This window comes from Urocitellus parryii, chromosome 14 (assembly GCF_045843805.1).
Source record: "Urocitellus parryii isolate mUroPar1 chromosome 14, mUroPar1.hap1, whole genome shotgun sequence".
Lineage (NCBI taxonomy): Eukaryota > Metazoa > Chordata > Mammalia > Rodentia > Sciuridae > Urocitellus > Urocitellus parryii.
This window is the reverse complement of record NC_135544.1, coordinates 57,527,054-57,543,543: the sequence shown is the minus strand read 5'-3', so window position 1 is coordinate 57,543,543 and position 16,490 is coordinate 57,527,054. Positions and strand designations below refer to the sequence as shown.

Here is a 16,490-nt window from a genome sequence, read left to right as displayed (position 1 = left end):
GGATGTCCTCAGTGGTATAGCACCTGACTACATATACAGGTGTTGAGTTTGATCCCCAGTATAGAAAATCGTGTTCAATACAGTTACCTATCAGCTCATGCTGCTGTACTCTTTCTTCCTCCTTTGCTTCTGGTTTTTAATTCTTTTGTACATAATGTTTGTATTTATGCCTTAAAGTCAAATCCTTCCCTGGGTCTCAACCTTGCAGGAACATCCACTAATGACCCCAGAACAAAGGGTAGGGTGTTGTTTAAAATTTACCTGTAAATATGACAGTGTTGAGACTGGATTTTCCCCAGAGCTCCATGAAGTGGACCACGTCCCCAAATCGGAGGGAAGGGTGTCCAGTAAACACCACACAAGGCTGTCTGAAGTCGTTGCTGAAGTCTCCATGGATGCTGGGGTAGTGCTTCAGCTTATTGGTCTGAATGAGCTAGAATACATATTAAAAACATACAAAGAGCTGTTAGCTTGTGTGGGTTGAGTGGAGACCAAAGTATGGGAGAATGTGCAGAAATAACTTAAAAAATACAAACAAAAGCCAGGCAAGGTGGTACACGCCTATAATCTCAACAACTCAGGAGGCTAAGGCAGGAGGATCGTGAGTTCAAGACCAGCCTCAGCATTCAGCAATGCCCTCAGCAACTTGGTAAGGCCCTGTCTCAAAAGAAAAAAATTTAAAAAGGGCTGGGAATGTGGCTCAATGGTAACATGCCACTAGGGATTAGAAAGGCTGAAATCTGAACACTAACACTAGAAGTTGGGGAAGATGTGAGGCAATGAAAAGGCTCATTCACTGCTGACAGGATACAAATGACTACAGCCACTTTGGAAGATTTTGGCAGTTTTTTTTTTTTTTTTTTTTTTAATTTGGCAGTTCTTTTTTTTTTTTTTAAACAAAAGTTAAAAACACAGTTATTGTAGGACCCAGCAATCAAATATCAATCTTTGGTATTTTCCCTAGAGTTGAAAACTTAATGTCCCTAAAATACCTGCACATATATGTATAGCAGCTTTATTCATAATTGCTAAAATTTGTAAACGACTAAGATGTCCTTCAATAGGTAAACTGTGGTACATCAAGACAACAGAATATTCAGTGCTTAAAAAAAAAATGCACACTATCAGGTTAGGCAAAGACATGGAAGAACCTATTACTAAGTGAAAGATGACCTGAAAAGGCTGTATACTGTTTCAATCATAATGACTTTTTTTTTTTTTTTTTTTTTTTGTACTGGGGATCAAACCCTGGAGTGCTCACCACTGAGCCACATCCCCAGTCAATTTTTATTTTGAGACAGGGTTTTCTTACTAAGTTGCCTAGGCTGACCTCAATTTGTAATGCTTCTGCCTCAGCGCCCTAAGTAGCTGGGATTACAGGTGTGGGTCACCATGCCCAGCCAGCTATAGGACATTCTTGCAAGGACAGCAAGGACAAATCAATGGAGACAGTAAAAACATCAGTGGTTGCCAGGGGTTTGGGGGAGGGACAGATGAAGAGTTGGAGCACAGAATTTTACAGCAATGAAACTATTCTGTATGATTCTATAACTGTAGATAAATGTCCAAATCCAGAGCATGTATATCGAGAGTGAACTCTAAGGGACTCTGGGTGATACAGGTGCCAATGAGACTTCGTCAGCTGTAATAAATACACCACTCTGGTGTGGGCTGCTGACAGCAGGGGAGGCTGTGCATATTTGGAGCAGGGAATATATGGAAACACTGTGTCCTTTCTGATTTATGGTAAACCTGAAACCATTCTAAAAAATTAGATTAAAAAACAGATACAGATGCTCCTCAACTTACAATGGGGAGACATTCTGATACACTCATCTTAAGTTGAATATATTGTATGCGGAGAAGGTGTTTAATCCACCCTGCTCACCACACCCCACGATTTGGCAACACCATGTACTGCACTCAGTGTTGGTCGTCTTCGCTTGCAGTCATGGGGTATCAGAGCCACAGCTTGCTGCAGCTGCCCAGCGTCTCAAGCGAGGTGCATATTGGAAGTGCAGGGAAAGATCCAAATTCAAAGTGTGGCTCTACCCAATGCATACTGCTTGTGTATCCCTATTGTAAAGTCAAAAGTTTTTCGTAAGTTGGGAACCATATGCACAAAGGATGTCATTAAAATTAGCCAAAGATCAAAAGTTCTTAACTACAATGTGATTTTCAGAACACATGGGAAAGCCAAATCCTTTTGGTAATATGACCATACTTGAAACTTTTAATCAGGTTGTTATGGACTGAGTTTGTCTTTCTTTATAGCTTCCATACTCCAGGCATGGTAGAGTCCTCAAAATCAGTTCCTATTTGAAATACAAGTAACTTTCCCAACCTGTGTGATGCACCAAGTTCGGGTGACAATAAACACATCCCTCCCACAAGATCTGTACAGGATCTCCCCCACCTGAGAGTTATTGTGTTGAGTTACTGTAGCCACTAAAGTGACTCTCAGAAATTTGGGAGATGCAGGGCTATAGTAAGAAGCCATCCATACCCAGCCTCATACCTGTCTCTAAAGTATATATCTTGAACCAAGAATCTCCCCAGCAGCAAAATGCTTGACAATTCTCTCCCAACATCAGGCCCATTGTAAGGGAACATCTCACAGTAGAACCATAGAGAGCTTCTTGTGACAAGGCTCAAAAATGCCTCCTGTGCCTAAACCCTACCCCACCCTACCACTCTAGCATCAAAAGGTCAGATAAGAACCATGCAGACTCCACAGACCTTTCATATCAACTAGGCCAACAGGAGTGTTTCCTGAGCTGCTGTTTAACAGATAAATAAATGGTCTGTGATACGGCTCAATCCAGTAGCACCCATAACCATGGGGGGTGGGGACCCAGTCAACAACTTCAAGTCCAAATGAAGTCACCCCCAGAAGTGAGAAGTGGTCATACTGGGACACCCCTGAAGCAGAAACCAGGCTCTCTTCTCTTTGAAGATTTAGTCCCTTATCAGGTCTTTCTGGTTTTATTAGGAAGACTGCAGTACAACCCTGGAGATATTAACCTGCTGTCACATGCTAGACAGGATAAGAACAGTAAAGACGGAGAATACTGAATTCCCACTTTCCTTGCAAGTTTTATACAAATAAAACTGACATTCTTTTTGTAACCTCTATGGCCAAAATAATTAGTTGCCACAGTTAAATGAATAGTGGCAGGCCTTTGCACACTTAAGTGACACCTTCATTAATACAAGCATTATCTAGAGATCTATTGGTCAAGGCATAGAAACTATGATAAACTTACTGTATTTTGCCAACTGGATCCACCTTCCCACCTCACTTTATATTTAAGCAGTGCAAATGAAGCCATAGTGCAGGTATTCTGTACAGTAATTTGTTGTCAGTACTAAGGGCAGAACCATATTTTATCATGGGCACTAGTAACAATAGCAAGGGTCAACTCCCTCCTTCCCCAGTAGCAAGTGCACCTCAGAACCCTATAGTCTATTCACGTTCTAAACAGTAAAAGGCATGGGGTTACCCATGAACTATGTGCAGGTCAAAATGTAACCAGCTTAGAAAACAAGTTTTAAAGAAAGCCTAACTGCTTTAGGAGAGAAGAAAAGAAAAGAGACTCTCCAATGGCAAAGTCCACAACAAAACGTGTTTTACCACAACAGACTTTCTAATATTATATATCTAGCCTGATTTTTCACTGTGGCAATAACAAGAGTTTTTATAAAAAAAACTGGCTGCTGTAATGTTAGATGAAGACCAAAAAATAACTTAAAAAAAAATCTTCCACTTGGCATCCTGGCTCATAAAAGACCAATTTCACAGTAGGAAAATAGTACTTCAACTGAATCAGAAAGTTTGTTGTAATTTACTGTGTTAAATAGCTAACTGCAGAACAAAACAACTCCCTTAAAAAACAGATACAGATGCTCTACCCACACTGAAAATGAAACCGATTCAACCCAACACCACAGGATTAATTATAGCCTTTTCTTAATTTTTTTTTTAGTTTTGATGTACATTTATTTTTTATTTATTTACATGTGGTGCTGAGGATTTAACTCAGTGCCTCACATATGCTAGGCAAGTGCTCTGCCATTGAGCCACAATCCCAGCCCCACCGCCCTTTTTTAAAAAACAAAACAAACTGAACACATACATGAGCCCATATCCACGTGAAGAAATAAAGCATTACCAGCTTTCTGAAAAATCCCTGTCTCCTTCCAGTCAATACTATCCCACCCATCTCCAGGATAACAACTAGCCTGGCTTCTACTACTACAGATTAATTTGTCATGATTTTGAACTTTTAAATAAATAAAATAACACAATATCTACTGTTTTATGTCTGGCTTTCACTTACATTATGTTTTTGAAGTTCAGCTGCACTCTTACATGCAGCTGGAGTTCATTCATTCTGACTATGTACAGTACTCTACTATGTGAACATACCACAAAATCCATTCTCTTGATGGGCAACTGGGTGTATATGTCTGTCTGTCTGTCTGTCTGTCTGTCTATCTACCTATCTATCAATACTCTCACCAAGAAATCTATGAAGATTTCTTTGTGTATCTTTTGAAGAGTTCTTGTGTATCTTTCAGTAATATACCTATGTAATAATTACTTTTTTTTTTTTTTTTTTGGTACTGGGGATTAACTCAGGGGCACTTGACCACCAAGCCACATTCCCAGCCTTATTTTGTATTTGATTTAGAGACAGGGTCTCACTAAGTTGCTTAGCGCCTAGCTGCTGCTGTGGCTGGCTTTGAACTTACCATCCTCCTGTCTCAGCCTCCTGAGCCTCTGGGATTACAGCTATGTGATACTGCATCCAGCCCTATGTAACTTTGTTTGGTATATTCTTCTGAAGTGGTTATACCAATTTAAACATCCTTTTAATTAAAATATAATAAAAAATAGGAAGTAACTCGATTGTCCAACAGGAGAATCGTTAAATTTACTTAATATGTTTGTAATATGCTACAGAATATTATGCAGCACAGAAAAACATCCAGGATATACCATCTGGTGAAAGAAAACTAAGTATTCAGCTAAATAAAAACACTTATTAGGGGCCGGGGTTGTGGCTCAGTGGTAGAGCACTTACTTAGCATGCGTGAGGCACTGGGTTTGATCCCTAGCACTACATAAAAAATAAAAACAAATAAAATAAAGGTATTGTGCACATCTACAACTAAAAAAAAAAAAAAAGAAAAAGAAAAAGGAATTAAAAATCATTCATTAGTTCTTTGAAGGAGGGGAATTTTTCTATTTTTTAAAGTGAAATGTAATTGTCATCATTAAAATTTACACATATGATGGCCTTAACTGGAAAGAACATTTGACAATGAATAAATCTGTTACCCAAAAAAGTTTAGTGGTAGATATTAGAGTAAAATCCCTTTCACAGACAACAGAATAGAGACAGGCTGTGAACAGTATAACAGGGTAGTAATATAATGTGTTAATAAGAGGAAATACAAATGAACTATAAGAGTAATTCACTATCATCTCACTTGGGAAGTTAAAGGATGTATCAATTCACATAAGGATACTTTTTTTAATGTATATTTTTAAGTTGTGGATGAATCTTTATTTTTATTTACTTATCTATACGTGTTGCTGAGAACTGAACCTAGTGCTTCACATATGCTATGCAAGTGTTCTACCACTGAGCCATAACCCCAGCCCCAACAATATTTTTTATCTAATGATCTGCTATCCCCAGTGAGTCATCTACATTTCTTTCTTATGCTGACCTGAGAATTCTGTTTTCTTACCTCTGCATGAGGAAAAGGTGGTTCTGGGAGATACACCTTACTCTGTTTGTTGTGACAAAGCCTTTTAAAAAGAGGAAAAAAGATCCATGTTAGAAAATGCACATTGTGGCATTTGTTGCCACCTAGTGGCAGTAGCACAAATATTAAACATCACAGTTTAAGATTTTGTGAAAGCAAATTTCTCTGTGAGTAAAATAAAAGTCAATGCCTAAAAAGCATTCAGGACAGATGTCTCTTGTGAGCAAATGTATTTTTAAATCATTAAAATTCCTGAATAAGAATGGCAGCTATTAAGAATACAAACAACAGTAAGTGTTGGCAAGGATGTGGGGAAAAGGGCACACTCATACATTGCTGGGGGACTGCAAACTGGTGCAACCAATCTGGAAAGCAGTGTGGAGGTTCCTTGGAAAACTTGGAATGGAACCACCATTTGACCCAGCTATCCCACTCCTCGGTTTATACCCAAAGGACTTAAAAACAGCATACTACAGGGACACAGCCACATCAATATTTATAGCAGCATAATTCACAATAGCTATATTGTAGATCCAACTAGATACCCTTCAGAAGATGAATGGACAAAGAAAATGTGGTATATATACACAATGCAATATTACTCAGCATTAAGAGAATAAAATCATGGCATTTGCAGGTAAATGGATGGAGGTGGAGAATATAATGCTAAGTGAAGTTGGCTAATCCCAAAAAACCAAATGCTGAGTGTCTTCTCTGATATAAGGATGCTGATTCATAATGGGGATGGAGGGGCATGAAAGGATTAGATGAACTTTAGATAGGGCAAAGGGGAAGGAGTAGTAAGGAGGGATAGGGAGGGGATATGGGGTAGGAAAGATGGTGGAACAAGAAGGACATCATTACCCTATGTACATGTATGCAAACACAAATGGTGTGACTGTACTTTGTGTTCAATCAGAGACATGAAAAATTGTGCTCTATTTGTATAATATGAATTGAACTGCATTCTGTTGTTATACGTAACTAGTTAGAATAAAATGAAAAAAAATCAAAAAAAGAAAAATAATCCAGAATAAATTCTTTATTAAAATATATAAATTAATTCTGGAATAATTTTAGATTTACAGCAAAGATAGCAGAGCTCCTGGGGCTAGGGTTGTGGCTCAGCGGTAGAGCACTCGTCTAGGATGTGTGAGGCCTTGGGTTCAATCCTCAGCACCACATAAAAATAAACAAACAAAATAAAGGTATTGTGTACAACTAGAAAATAAATATAAAAATATTTTTTAAAAAAAGATAGCAGAGTTCCTGGGTCCCCAGTGTCAACATCTTATAAAGTGGTAGCACATTCATCAAACTAAGGAATTAATATTGATATGTGATAACTTACTAATAAACAATAACAAACTCCAGACTTTATTTGAATTTCACCAATTTTTCAACCCACATCCTTTTTCTGTTTCAGGATACAGTCCAAGATACCATACTGCATTTAGCTGCAATTAATTCTGAGGCGAAAGTCATCTTTTTCTGAGACATGGCTGTTTTGCACATGCACTATTTCATTAATAGCAGCACTGCTAACTATCTGGAGGGGATCTTAAGTCTGGAGACACTGGATGCTTCAGGCAATCTTTTAAAGCTTTTTCCTAGTCAGATATGACTTTTAAACATACAGATATGCCTGAATAAAGGAAATGTGGCAAAAGTTACAACTAACAAATCAAAGGGAGTGTTGAGCAGGTCTGATACTTTTAAAAACTGGCAAGCATATATACGATAAATGTTTGTTAGACCCCACTCTAAGAATGCAAGGGAAAGTAATCTGAAAGTGATGGTTCAGGACTTCAGCGCTTGGATTTTGTTATTAACTTCATACAGAGTCCCTAATTTTTCCTACTATTAGTTTCCTTTAACCTTGATTTGAAAAAGATCACTTTATTTTTAATTTTTTCGGGAAACAGACAAAAATACAGAAGGAATGTAATTTTTGAGAGGCACCTTATAATATCTAAATAGATACTAGTTCTATTTCAAAGCAGGAAGAGAGATAAATATAAGTGCTTGATTCAAAAAGATATTATGCAACAATTAGGAGAGATTAACAATGGAAAAGAGATTACATTCTGATTGGAGATTTGAAACCCACCTATCAAAGTATTTGTGGCCATTTCTGCTAACAGCTTCCCTACCTGTCATGCCTATCATCATGTAGGCACAACAGGGACACCTACACCCCTTCTCAGAGAGAAGCTGAAAGAGCCAATCAATTTGCTTCTTCTGGGGCTATCTGCTGGAGTTCAAAAGATCTGTTATCAGAAAAACCAAGAATAAATGATGCTTCCAGATCACCTCTAACTGGGAGTCTGAGAGACCCTCCTCTCCCCAGGCAGTCCCATTCATTCTTGTGGCTTCAACAACCCCATGATCAAGGACATCCCAACCTGTAACTACAGTCTGGCTTCTCGGATTCCTGGACTGGTAATACTTCACATTTATATATGTACTACAAATGCCTCAAGGGGCAAGACCAAACTAACCATCCTTGCTTTATGAACCTATTCTTCCTTTCTGTCCGACCTGTTTAGAAAATGTGGTATATATACACAATGGAATATTACTCTGAAATAAAACAGAACAAAATCATGGCATTTACAGGTAAATGGATGGAGCTGGAGAATATAATGCTAAGTGAAGTTAGCTAATCCCCCCATACCAAATACCAAGTGTTTTCTCTGATATAAGGAGGCTGATTCATAGTGGGGTTGGGAGGGGGAGCATGGGAAGATTAGACAAACTCTATATAGGGCAAAGGGGAGGGAGAGGGAGAGGAAAAGGGGGTTAAAAAAAAAAGATGGTGGAGTGAGATGGGTATCACTATCCTAAGTATATGTATGAAGAAGACACGAATGGTGTGAATATACTTTGTATATAAGCAGAGATTGTGCTCCATATATGTAATATGAATTGTAATGCATTCTGCTGTCATATATATAACAAATTAGAATGAAAAATTAAAAAAAATAGAATCTATAGATCAAAATTTCCTGGGATCAAACCTCATTCCTCCACTTAGTATCACTATTTATAATAAAGAAAGTTATTTGAAAAAAAACTATTATTATTAATTATTATTATTTAATAAATACTACTAGCGCATGTAATTAGTTGACTACTTTGGGGAAAAAAATAAACTTCATGTTCCTCTCAAGCTAAACAAATTCAAGATAAAACAGTTAAGGGGGGAGCAAAAAAGAAGAAAATAAATCGTAATAAAACCGAAAGAAAGTATGTTCAGCCATGTGACATCAATAGGGGAAAGAATTTTTAAAATATAACACCAAAAGAAGACAGAGCAAAAGAGACTAAAACTAAAAAAGAAAATTCTGTCAAAAAACCCAAAAAACAATCCAAAGGCCTAAATGCACTATGACACCCTGGATGAATCCTGAAGCAAAGAGGTTATTAGTGGAAAATCTGATGCAATCAGAACAAAGATGGGAGTCTAATTAATGATGTGCTAATGTGTATGACCTTGTGAGCCACTGACAATACAAGAAAATGAGTGAAAGGCATATGGGAACTCTGCATTATTTTTATACTCTTCTTTAAGTCTAAAATTATTCCAAAGTACTGACTTTAAAAAAACAGGAAAAAAATCAGGTAAAATTAAAAATGAAGTGTCAAAATGGGAAAAAAAATTATAAAAAAAAGTTAATATCTTCGGTATACACATAAAGAGTTCAAACATATAAGTGAAGTAAAAAACCTCTAAGAAGTAATGGGGGGAAAAAAGGGGAATAATTTACATAGAAAACTTTCTGGAAAGCAATTTAGATTCAGATAATGAACATTAAAAAATATTTATATCCTTTGTTCCAGTAATTCCACTTTTAGTCATTTACCTCAAACAAACCAGATGTCCTCACATACACTCAGAATATTAATTGAACATTACTAAAAGCAAAGAAACAAGAAAAGCCCTTGCATTCAATAAAAAAATAGTAAACTAAATTATACATTCACAAATGACATAAAAATTATATCATACTTCAGTCATGTAAAAATTGTGTTCTTGTGGGGAATCGTAGCACACACCTATAATCCCAGCAGCTCAGGAGGCTGAGGTAGAAGGATGGCAAGTTCAAAGACAGCCTCAGCAACTTAGTGAGATCCTGTCTCAAATAATTTTTTTCTTTTTTTTAAAGGAGAGGGGGCTAGGGACAGATATGGCTCAGTGGTTAAGTGCCCCTGGGTTCAGAACATTATTGGTTAAGGAAAAAAAAGTCTTCTAATATTTTATAATGCTTTGATTTAATTGATTTTTTAAAAAACAGGAGTCACAATTAGATATACAGCATGATCTCTATGAAGAAAGTTGTAACAACAGAATGTCAACAGTGATAAATTATTTCTGGATAGCAATATTATGGGTTAATTTTTTTTTGTTTTCTGTACCTTTCATTTTTTTTTCTATAGTAAACATGTATTACACATATAAGAAACTAACAAATATCTAAAAAAAAAGCAAAAAAACCAAAAAACTAGAAACAGAAAAACATCCTACAGTATTCTTATCTTGGCAAGTCCTGACCTTAATCCAGTAAAATATTCCAATAACATGAACCACATGTGTTGGGCAAAGGCTGGACTTGAAGCCCCAGTGAAGATACCATCTACAGGGTTCCACAGGGCTGGCCCAGGAGTGTTTTAGTGATATCCTTACTAAGGATACAGATGAAGAAATTCTTAACATGCTTGTTAAATTGTGAGTGACACTCAGGGCAGATTACTAATTATTCAAGATTACTTCCTCTGTAGAGGGTACCCTATGCACAAAGGATAAAATTCAGTGAGTGCCAACAAGCAGCAACAGATGTGTGAACAAAGATGGGCAGTGTGCACACGGACAGAGAAGGCAGAGTTTAGATACAGAAGACAGACTATGAAAAAAGAATGGACTTTAAAACACAGGGGTGGGAGGAAAAATCACGTACAAATTCCTTTTTTAATGAGAAGCTTAAAAAGCCTTGTTCATTTGGTTACTCCACTATTTAAAAAAGGATTAAACATATTCTACATTATGTATCTTCTCATGGCTCCTGAACTTTTGGAAATGATGTTCTGTAAAATTAAATTAAATCTATTTTCCTCTCCCTCTTTTTTTTTTTGGTCCATGGGAGTTAAGGTCCAAACATGTGTCTAAACAGTCTTAAAAAGGCTCAATGATTTCATATTGTTGAATAATTTAACCTACCTGAGGATATGATCAAATAATTTTCTGCTGTAGTAAAACATGGTTTTGTCACATGGGTTATTGAAATTAAAAAAAAAAATTTATCAGATTTGGTAACATGAGCTTGGGCTTGAAATTTTTAAAAAAGATTTAGAATGGAACTTCACTTTGTAGCAGACAGGGAAACACGCAGAAGTAGAAAATGTTTTTGCTATTGACTTTCTTTTGGGTGATGTTAGCTTTACCACTGATGACATCCCAGTCTTTTTTTTTTTTTTTTTTTTCCAGTTTGAGATAGGGTCTTGCTAAATTGCCCAGGCTGGCCTTGACCTTGGGATCACAGGCATGTGCCCCAACACCTGGGTGGTACTGACTTTGAAGTAGAGGCTTAATCCTCTTGCATCCTTCCCTCTTTGGTAATTATTCTTCTAAACTCCAGCAGTGTAACAGATTTAACTTTCAGTAATACAATGTTCTCATCACAGACACATACAAACAACAAAATGAAAATTTCATAGCAATGTGAGAAAAAATAACATTATTATCACTCTTACTGCTTGAACGTACTGAATCAAATAGAACTCAGATGCTGACATACCACTCGGCAAAAATCTGGGAAAATTCAAGTGAACTGTTCGCCACCGGGGAGATGAAGTAGAAGGGGATGTTGGAGAGGCCGGCTGAGTCAATGTACTGATACAGGCATTCCAGGAGGTCGTAGATCACTCCAGAAGGGTAACAGGGGACCAACACATTTCCTCCATTTCGAACTGTGAGAGCTAGAAAAGTTGAAGCCAGAGGGTGAAAACATTACCAAAAGGATGTGTTTTAAAGTTAGAATCTAACTTAGAAAAATAATTTGCATTTGTTTTCCTACTTCTGTGACTATAACTCACTCATATGTATAATAAGTCTGCTTCTTATGAAGAACAGCACCCAAGTGGGGGAATCTAGAGGCTAAGAGCAGATTTTTTCCATTACTGTCTAATTTAGGTCCATGAGAATAAAGTACACAATCAAGGATTTGGGATTTAAAAGTTCCAAGGCAGCTGCACTGCAGAAAAGAACCTTCAAGTTCCTTCTTTTTTTAGATCCTGCCTAAAACATTTGCTAGATTAGTCTCTGGTAGGTCTCTGACCACAGTTGAATGACCTATAAGGAAACAGGCCAAGTTTTTGTTTTACTCAGTGGGGTTTTCTTTCATTAATGTCTGTAAGAAAAATTCCTCACATTTTAAGTTACCAATGTATGGGTTATAATTATATTCAAGTACGATTAGTTGAAAAACACAAAGTGCATACTTGAGTTTGTTTTTCTCATTAGTTTTCAAAACAAACTGATATGATTTTGAGGTGTAGAACCTCATGGTTTTGCTATGCTACCCAGGCTGGCCTTGAACTGATCACTATTGTCCTTCCTTGGGCCTCTTGAGCAGTTGGGATTACAGGTGTGCTCCACCATGCCTAGCTTCAGAACCTGAAGTCCTAATGCCACGTGTCCTTCTCCGTTCCCACTCTGATGTACAGTTTACTTGGATGCTGTGATGTGAGAAGTGGGGACCTGCTACTAGAGTTCAACATGATGGGGGGAGGGGGAGTCAATATCAGAGCTGTGCATGGTGGCACACACTGTAATCCCAGTAGCTGGGGAGGCTGAGACAAGAGGATAGTGAGTTCAAAGCCATCCTCAGCAACTTAACAAGGCACTAAGCAACTCAGTGAGACTACAAAATGGGGCTGGGGGTGCTGGGGTTGTGGCTCAGTGGTAGAACGTTCGCTTAGCATGTGTGAAGCCCTGGGTTCGATCCTCAGCACCACATAAAAATAAATAAACAAAATAAAGGTATTGTGTACAACTAAAAATGGGGTTGGGGCTATGGCTCAGTGGTTTAGTGTTCCTGAGTTCAATCCCTAGTACCAAAAAGAAAAAAAGTAAAAGAAAAAAAAAAGAAAGAAAGAAATCAATCTCAGTCATCATGGCTCAAAAGCAATGGCTCTAGTCCTACGTTTGCTCCAAGCTCTAGGACCACAGGTTAGCCACCACAACCTTGCTGGGCCTCAGTTTTCTCATGAGTTATGAGAGGAATGAATGAGATCAGTGACTTTCAGGCATTAGTCTGTGAAAAATTACCAAGGAAACATGCTGAACATGCAACTTCCTTCTGGGTCCTCCTCTCCCCAGGGATACCAATTTACTAGATCTGTGGTAGGTCCTCCAATTGGCATTTTTAATAAGTGATGCCACTGATTTTTGAGGCAGGTGGTTAAACAGACACACTTTGAGAGACAGTGGATTGGATATGTTTCCTTACCCAATCTAAATTGCTTTGAGTCTATGATTATAAACAAATACACAAACCCAAGACTGTTTTTGAGATCACTTCAATAATTTTGCAAAGTAGAATAAGTTACATCTGGTTTAATATGAGCAAAGAACAAAAGCAGACTATGATTATTAACATGGCTGGGTAAAAATTTCAAAGAACAGTGCTTTCCATGTAAACAGAGAACATAACCATTTCTTTTTCCTTCAGCAAAGGTAATATCACTTAAAATTGCTAGGGGTAAATGGTTTAAGCGCATCAACTCTTCTTGATAACTGTTGACAAAATGTTGTGTCTCCTCCATCCAAGTGCATATGGTAGCCCTAATCTCCAATATGATCGAAGTATGAAGCAGGGAGTTTGGGAAGTAATCAGATTTAGATGAGGTTATGAGGGTGGAGCCCCATGATAAAATATCTGTCCCCTTGTAAGAAGAGGAAGGAAGATCAGAATTTCCCCTCTTCTCCATGTGGAGAACACAGCAAGAAGGTGGTCATCTGTGAGTGGGAAGAGGGCTTTCACCACAACAGCAAAGCTATCACATGGATCTCAGATTTCCCAGACTCAAGAACTGTGAGAAAGTAATATATACTACTGAAGCCATCTATTCTATCATACTTTGTTACATTAGCCTGAATTGTCAGTAACCAACCTACTTTTCTAAAACAAAGGTAGGATTCCTACATTTTGTTGATAATTACATACAAAGACAAATCAATTTCTTCCAGGTAGAAAACACCCCGTAAGCCTCTCAATTTAGCCTCCCCCCACAAAACCCCCAAATATTAATGGGAAAATGACACGTGTTCATTATATAACTGTTGTGAATTCAAAGTGTAATGGTCTTTTCTGTGCTATAATTTGCAAAGCAAAGATGTTATTCTTTATTTCTTTGACACCTGCAATCCTGTAAACACTCCCCTACCAAATCCCACCAAAAAGCAAGGGGATTAAATAAAAATCTGTGAGAAAACATTGAATATTTGTTCTATAAAGTGCTAATGACTCTAATTTACTGTTTTAACAACCACTGTTAACCTTACCTTCATATTTAAGCTAAGTTAGAACTGCTCCTGTTGACAGCAGTACACTCTGAAGGATGGGCAAGAAAGATGGAAGCAAGCAGAAGGGGGAGCCCTTAAAAGAGATACCAGAGTGTGTGACTAGGAAAGAAAGGGGCAAAGAATACTACAAAGCAAGCTACCAAAAAACAAAGGCATATCACCCAGTGCCAAATCTGAGAGTCCTCCATACCCAGGTTGCTGCAGAACTCTCCCACCATGCCATCGGGGTTTGCAGTGGGGATCTGGGTAAGTCCTGTCAAAACCAGCACATCACTGTTTTTGAGGGAAGCTTGGTCCATGGGCTGAAAAACAACCGAGAACTATGCTTAGTAATTTTAAAAGGAATATTATCTACAAATAACAGAGGAAAAGACCATATGACATTGGTCTTTCTCTGTTCAACCCATCATCAAATACTTGTACTAGCTATAATGAAAAGGCTGTCACGGAATAGCAGTCGCTTAGGGAGATGGGGACCGACAGGAAGAGGTATGGGGACATTATGGAGCAAGTTCTCCATCTTGACTGGAGTAGTGATCACACCAAAATTTAGAGAATTGTACGTTGAAGATCATTATTTCACTATATGTATGTTTACCTCAATTAATTCATCTTGTATTTCTATTATGCTTTATTATTTTCAAAATGCCATCTACATGTAACTTCAGTGGTTCTCAAACTTCAGTGTGCATCACACTCATCCAAGGGTTTGTCAAGCATGGATTGCTGGGCCCACCCCTAGACTTTCTGATTCAGGTGGAGCCTGGGAATCTACATTTCTAACAAGTCCCCAGGAGATGCTCCTGCTGCTGACTTGGTAATCACACTTTGGAAACTAATGAATTATATAATTTGATTTTCAAAAAGAACTCTGTGAAGTACAGGAAGTAAGCCTACACTATGGAAATATGGAGTGGGGACTTGAGGAGGCGAGGTACTTTACCTTAAGTTCTATTGGCAGAGGAGCCAGGGAGAATGCTGGATTAGAGAGAAACCCAAGTCTACTCCCAATTTCATGACTAGCCCTGTGACTTCCACCAGTCTCCAAGCTTGGTTTCCTATGTAATACCACTATGTTTTGACCCACCTCCCTTAGCTAACACACTTGATCTTCTCATAAACTGTGAAGTCCTATGGCACATGACAATGTGATTCTTATGATGTTGTGATTTATTTTCACCCTGTACAATCTGAATTTGATTATTTTCAGACCATTTAAAAAATACTATCTTTTCTAAATAAATCAGGATTCCAACTGGAAACAAAACCCAAAAACACAGATTGAGATGTTGGCGAATTCATAAACGTTTTCATCTTGTAACACATTTTTTCCTTACTTCTACTGAAAATCTTCACAGGAATAGAAGAAAAAAACCTACAACACAGTTTATGAAGAAGTCTTATTCTTCCTCTGTCTATGCCACCTAATACATTTTCCAATAAGGAAATAACATTCCAAATAGTCCGGGAAAGTCCCATCATCCGGATTGTTATTGAGTATATATGCCTTTTGGGATATTTTCCTTTAGCATTTTATATAAGCACAGATAACCTGGGCTTTATTATTTTATTTTGGTACTGGGGATTGAGCCCATAAATAACGTGTTATAAGCTACTTCGTAACATTAAAAAATATTTATTTAATATGTAATCAGAAAAAATCCTATGGTGAAGATGACCATGTGAATATCTTCTATTTCCCCTTTGCCCAGATATATACTAATGCAGCTTTTCTTCTGCTTGGGCAGAATTGATCTATTTGTACTTCTCCAACAAATACATACGATTCTGCTATTTTCACAGAAGGAAGGAAGGGGAAGTAAAATATAATGATTTTTAACAGCAGATATGTAATACAGCCTGGGATTGTTTCCTATATGTACCAGAAGGAATCTAGAACAGGGACAAAAGGGACTAAGTACCATATTGGATAGCATAATTAGCTTAAAATGGCAATAGTTTTATACAGCCTTTGTTAGAAGAAGCCAATAATGACATCCAGGGCTGATGGGAAATCTCAAAGGGCCCTGAGATGGCATATACAATTCTGTGTTTGCCTATATACATTTTCCCATAGATTTATAATTGAGTTGTCAGGTGGAGCCATGACCCCAGAAAGTTTAAGAAT

At 37.6% G+C, this 16,490-nt stretch overlaps 1 protein-coding gene across 3 annotated transcripts in view; it reads right to left on the bottom strand.

Annotated features, from left to right (window-relative positions):
• Window positions 1–16,490, bottom strand: part of Ints9 (integrator complex subunit 9) — a 91,911-nt gene that overhangs the window by 14,796 nt on the left and 60,625 nt on the right. For all 3 annotated transcript variants that reach the window (XR_013342394.1, XM_026398872.2, XM_026398873.2), the window contains exons 9-12: window positions 14,553–14,664; window positions 11,574–11,754; window positions 5,761–5,821; window positions 262–433 (exon numbers count right to left, since the gene is read on the bottom strand). Coding sequence is in view for 2 of the 3 variants with exons in the window: in XM_026398872.2 (XP_026254657.2) it covers window positions 262–433; window positions 5,761–5,821; window positions 11,574–11,754; window positions 14,553–14,664 (526 nt within the window). In the remaining variant the exon portion in view is untranslated. The remainder of the gene's footprint in view (window positions 1–261; window positions 434–5,760; window positions 5,822–11,573; window positions 11,755–14,552; window positions 14,665–16,490) is intronic.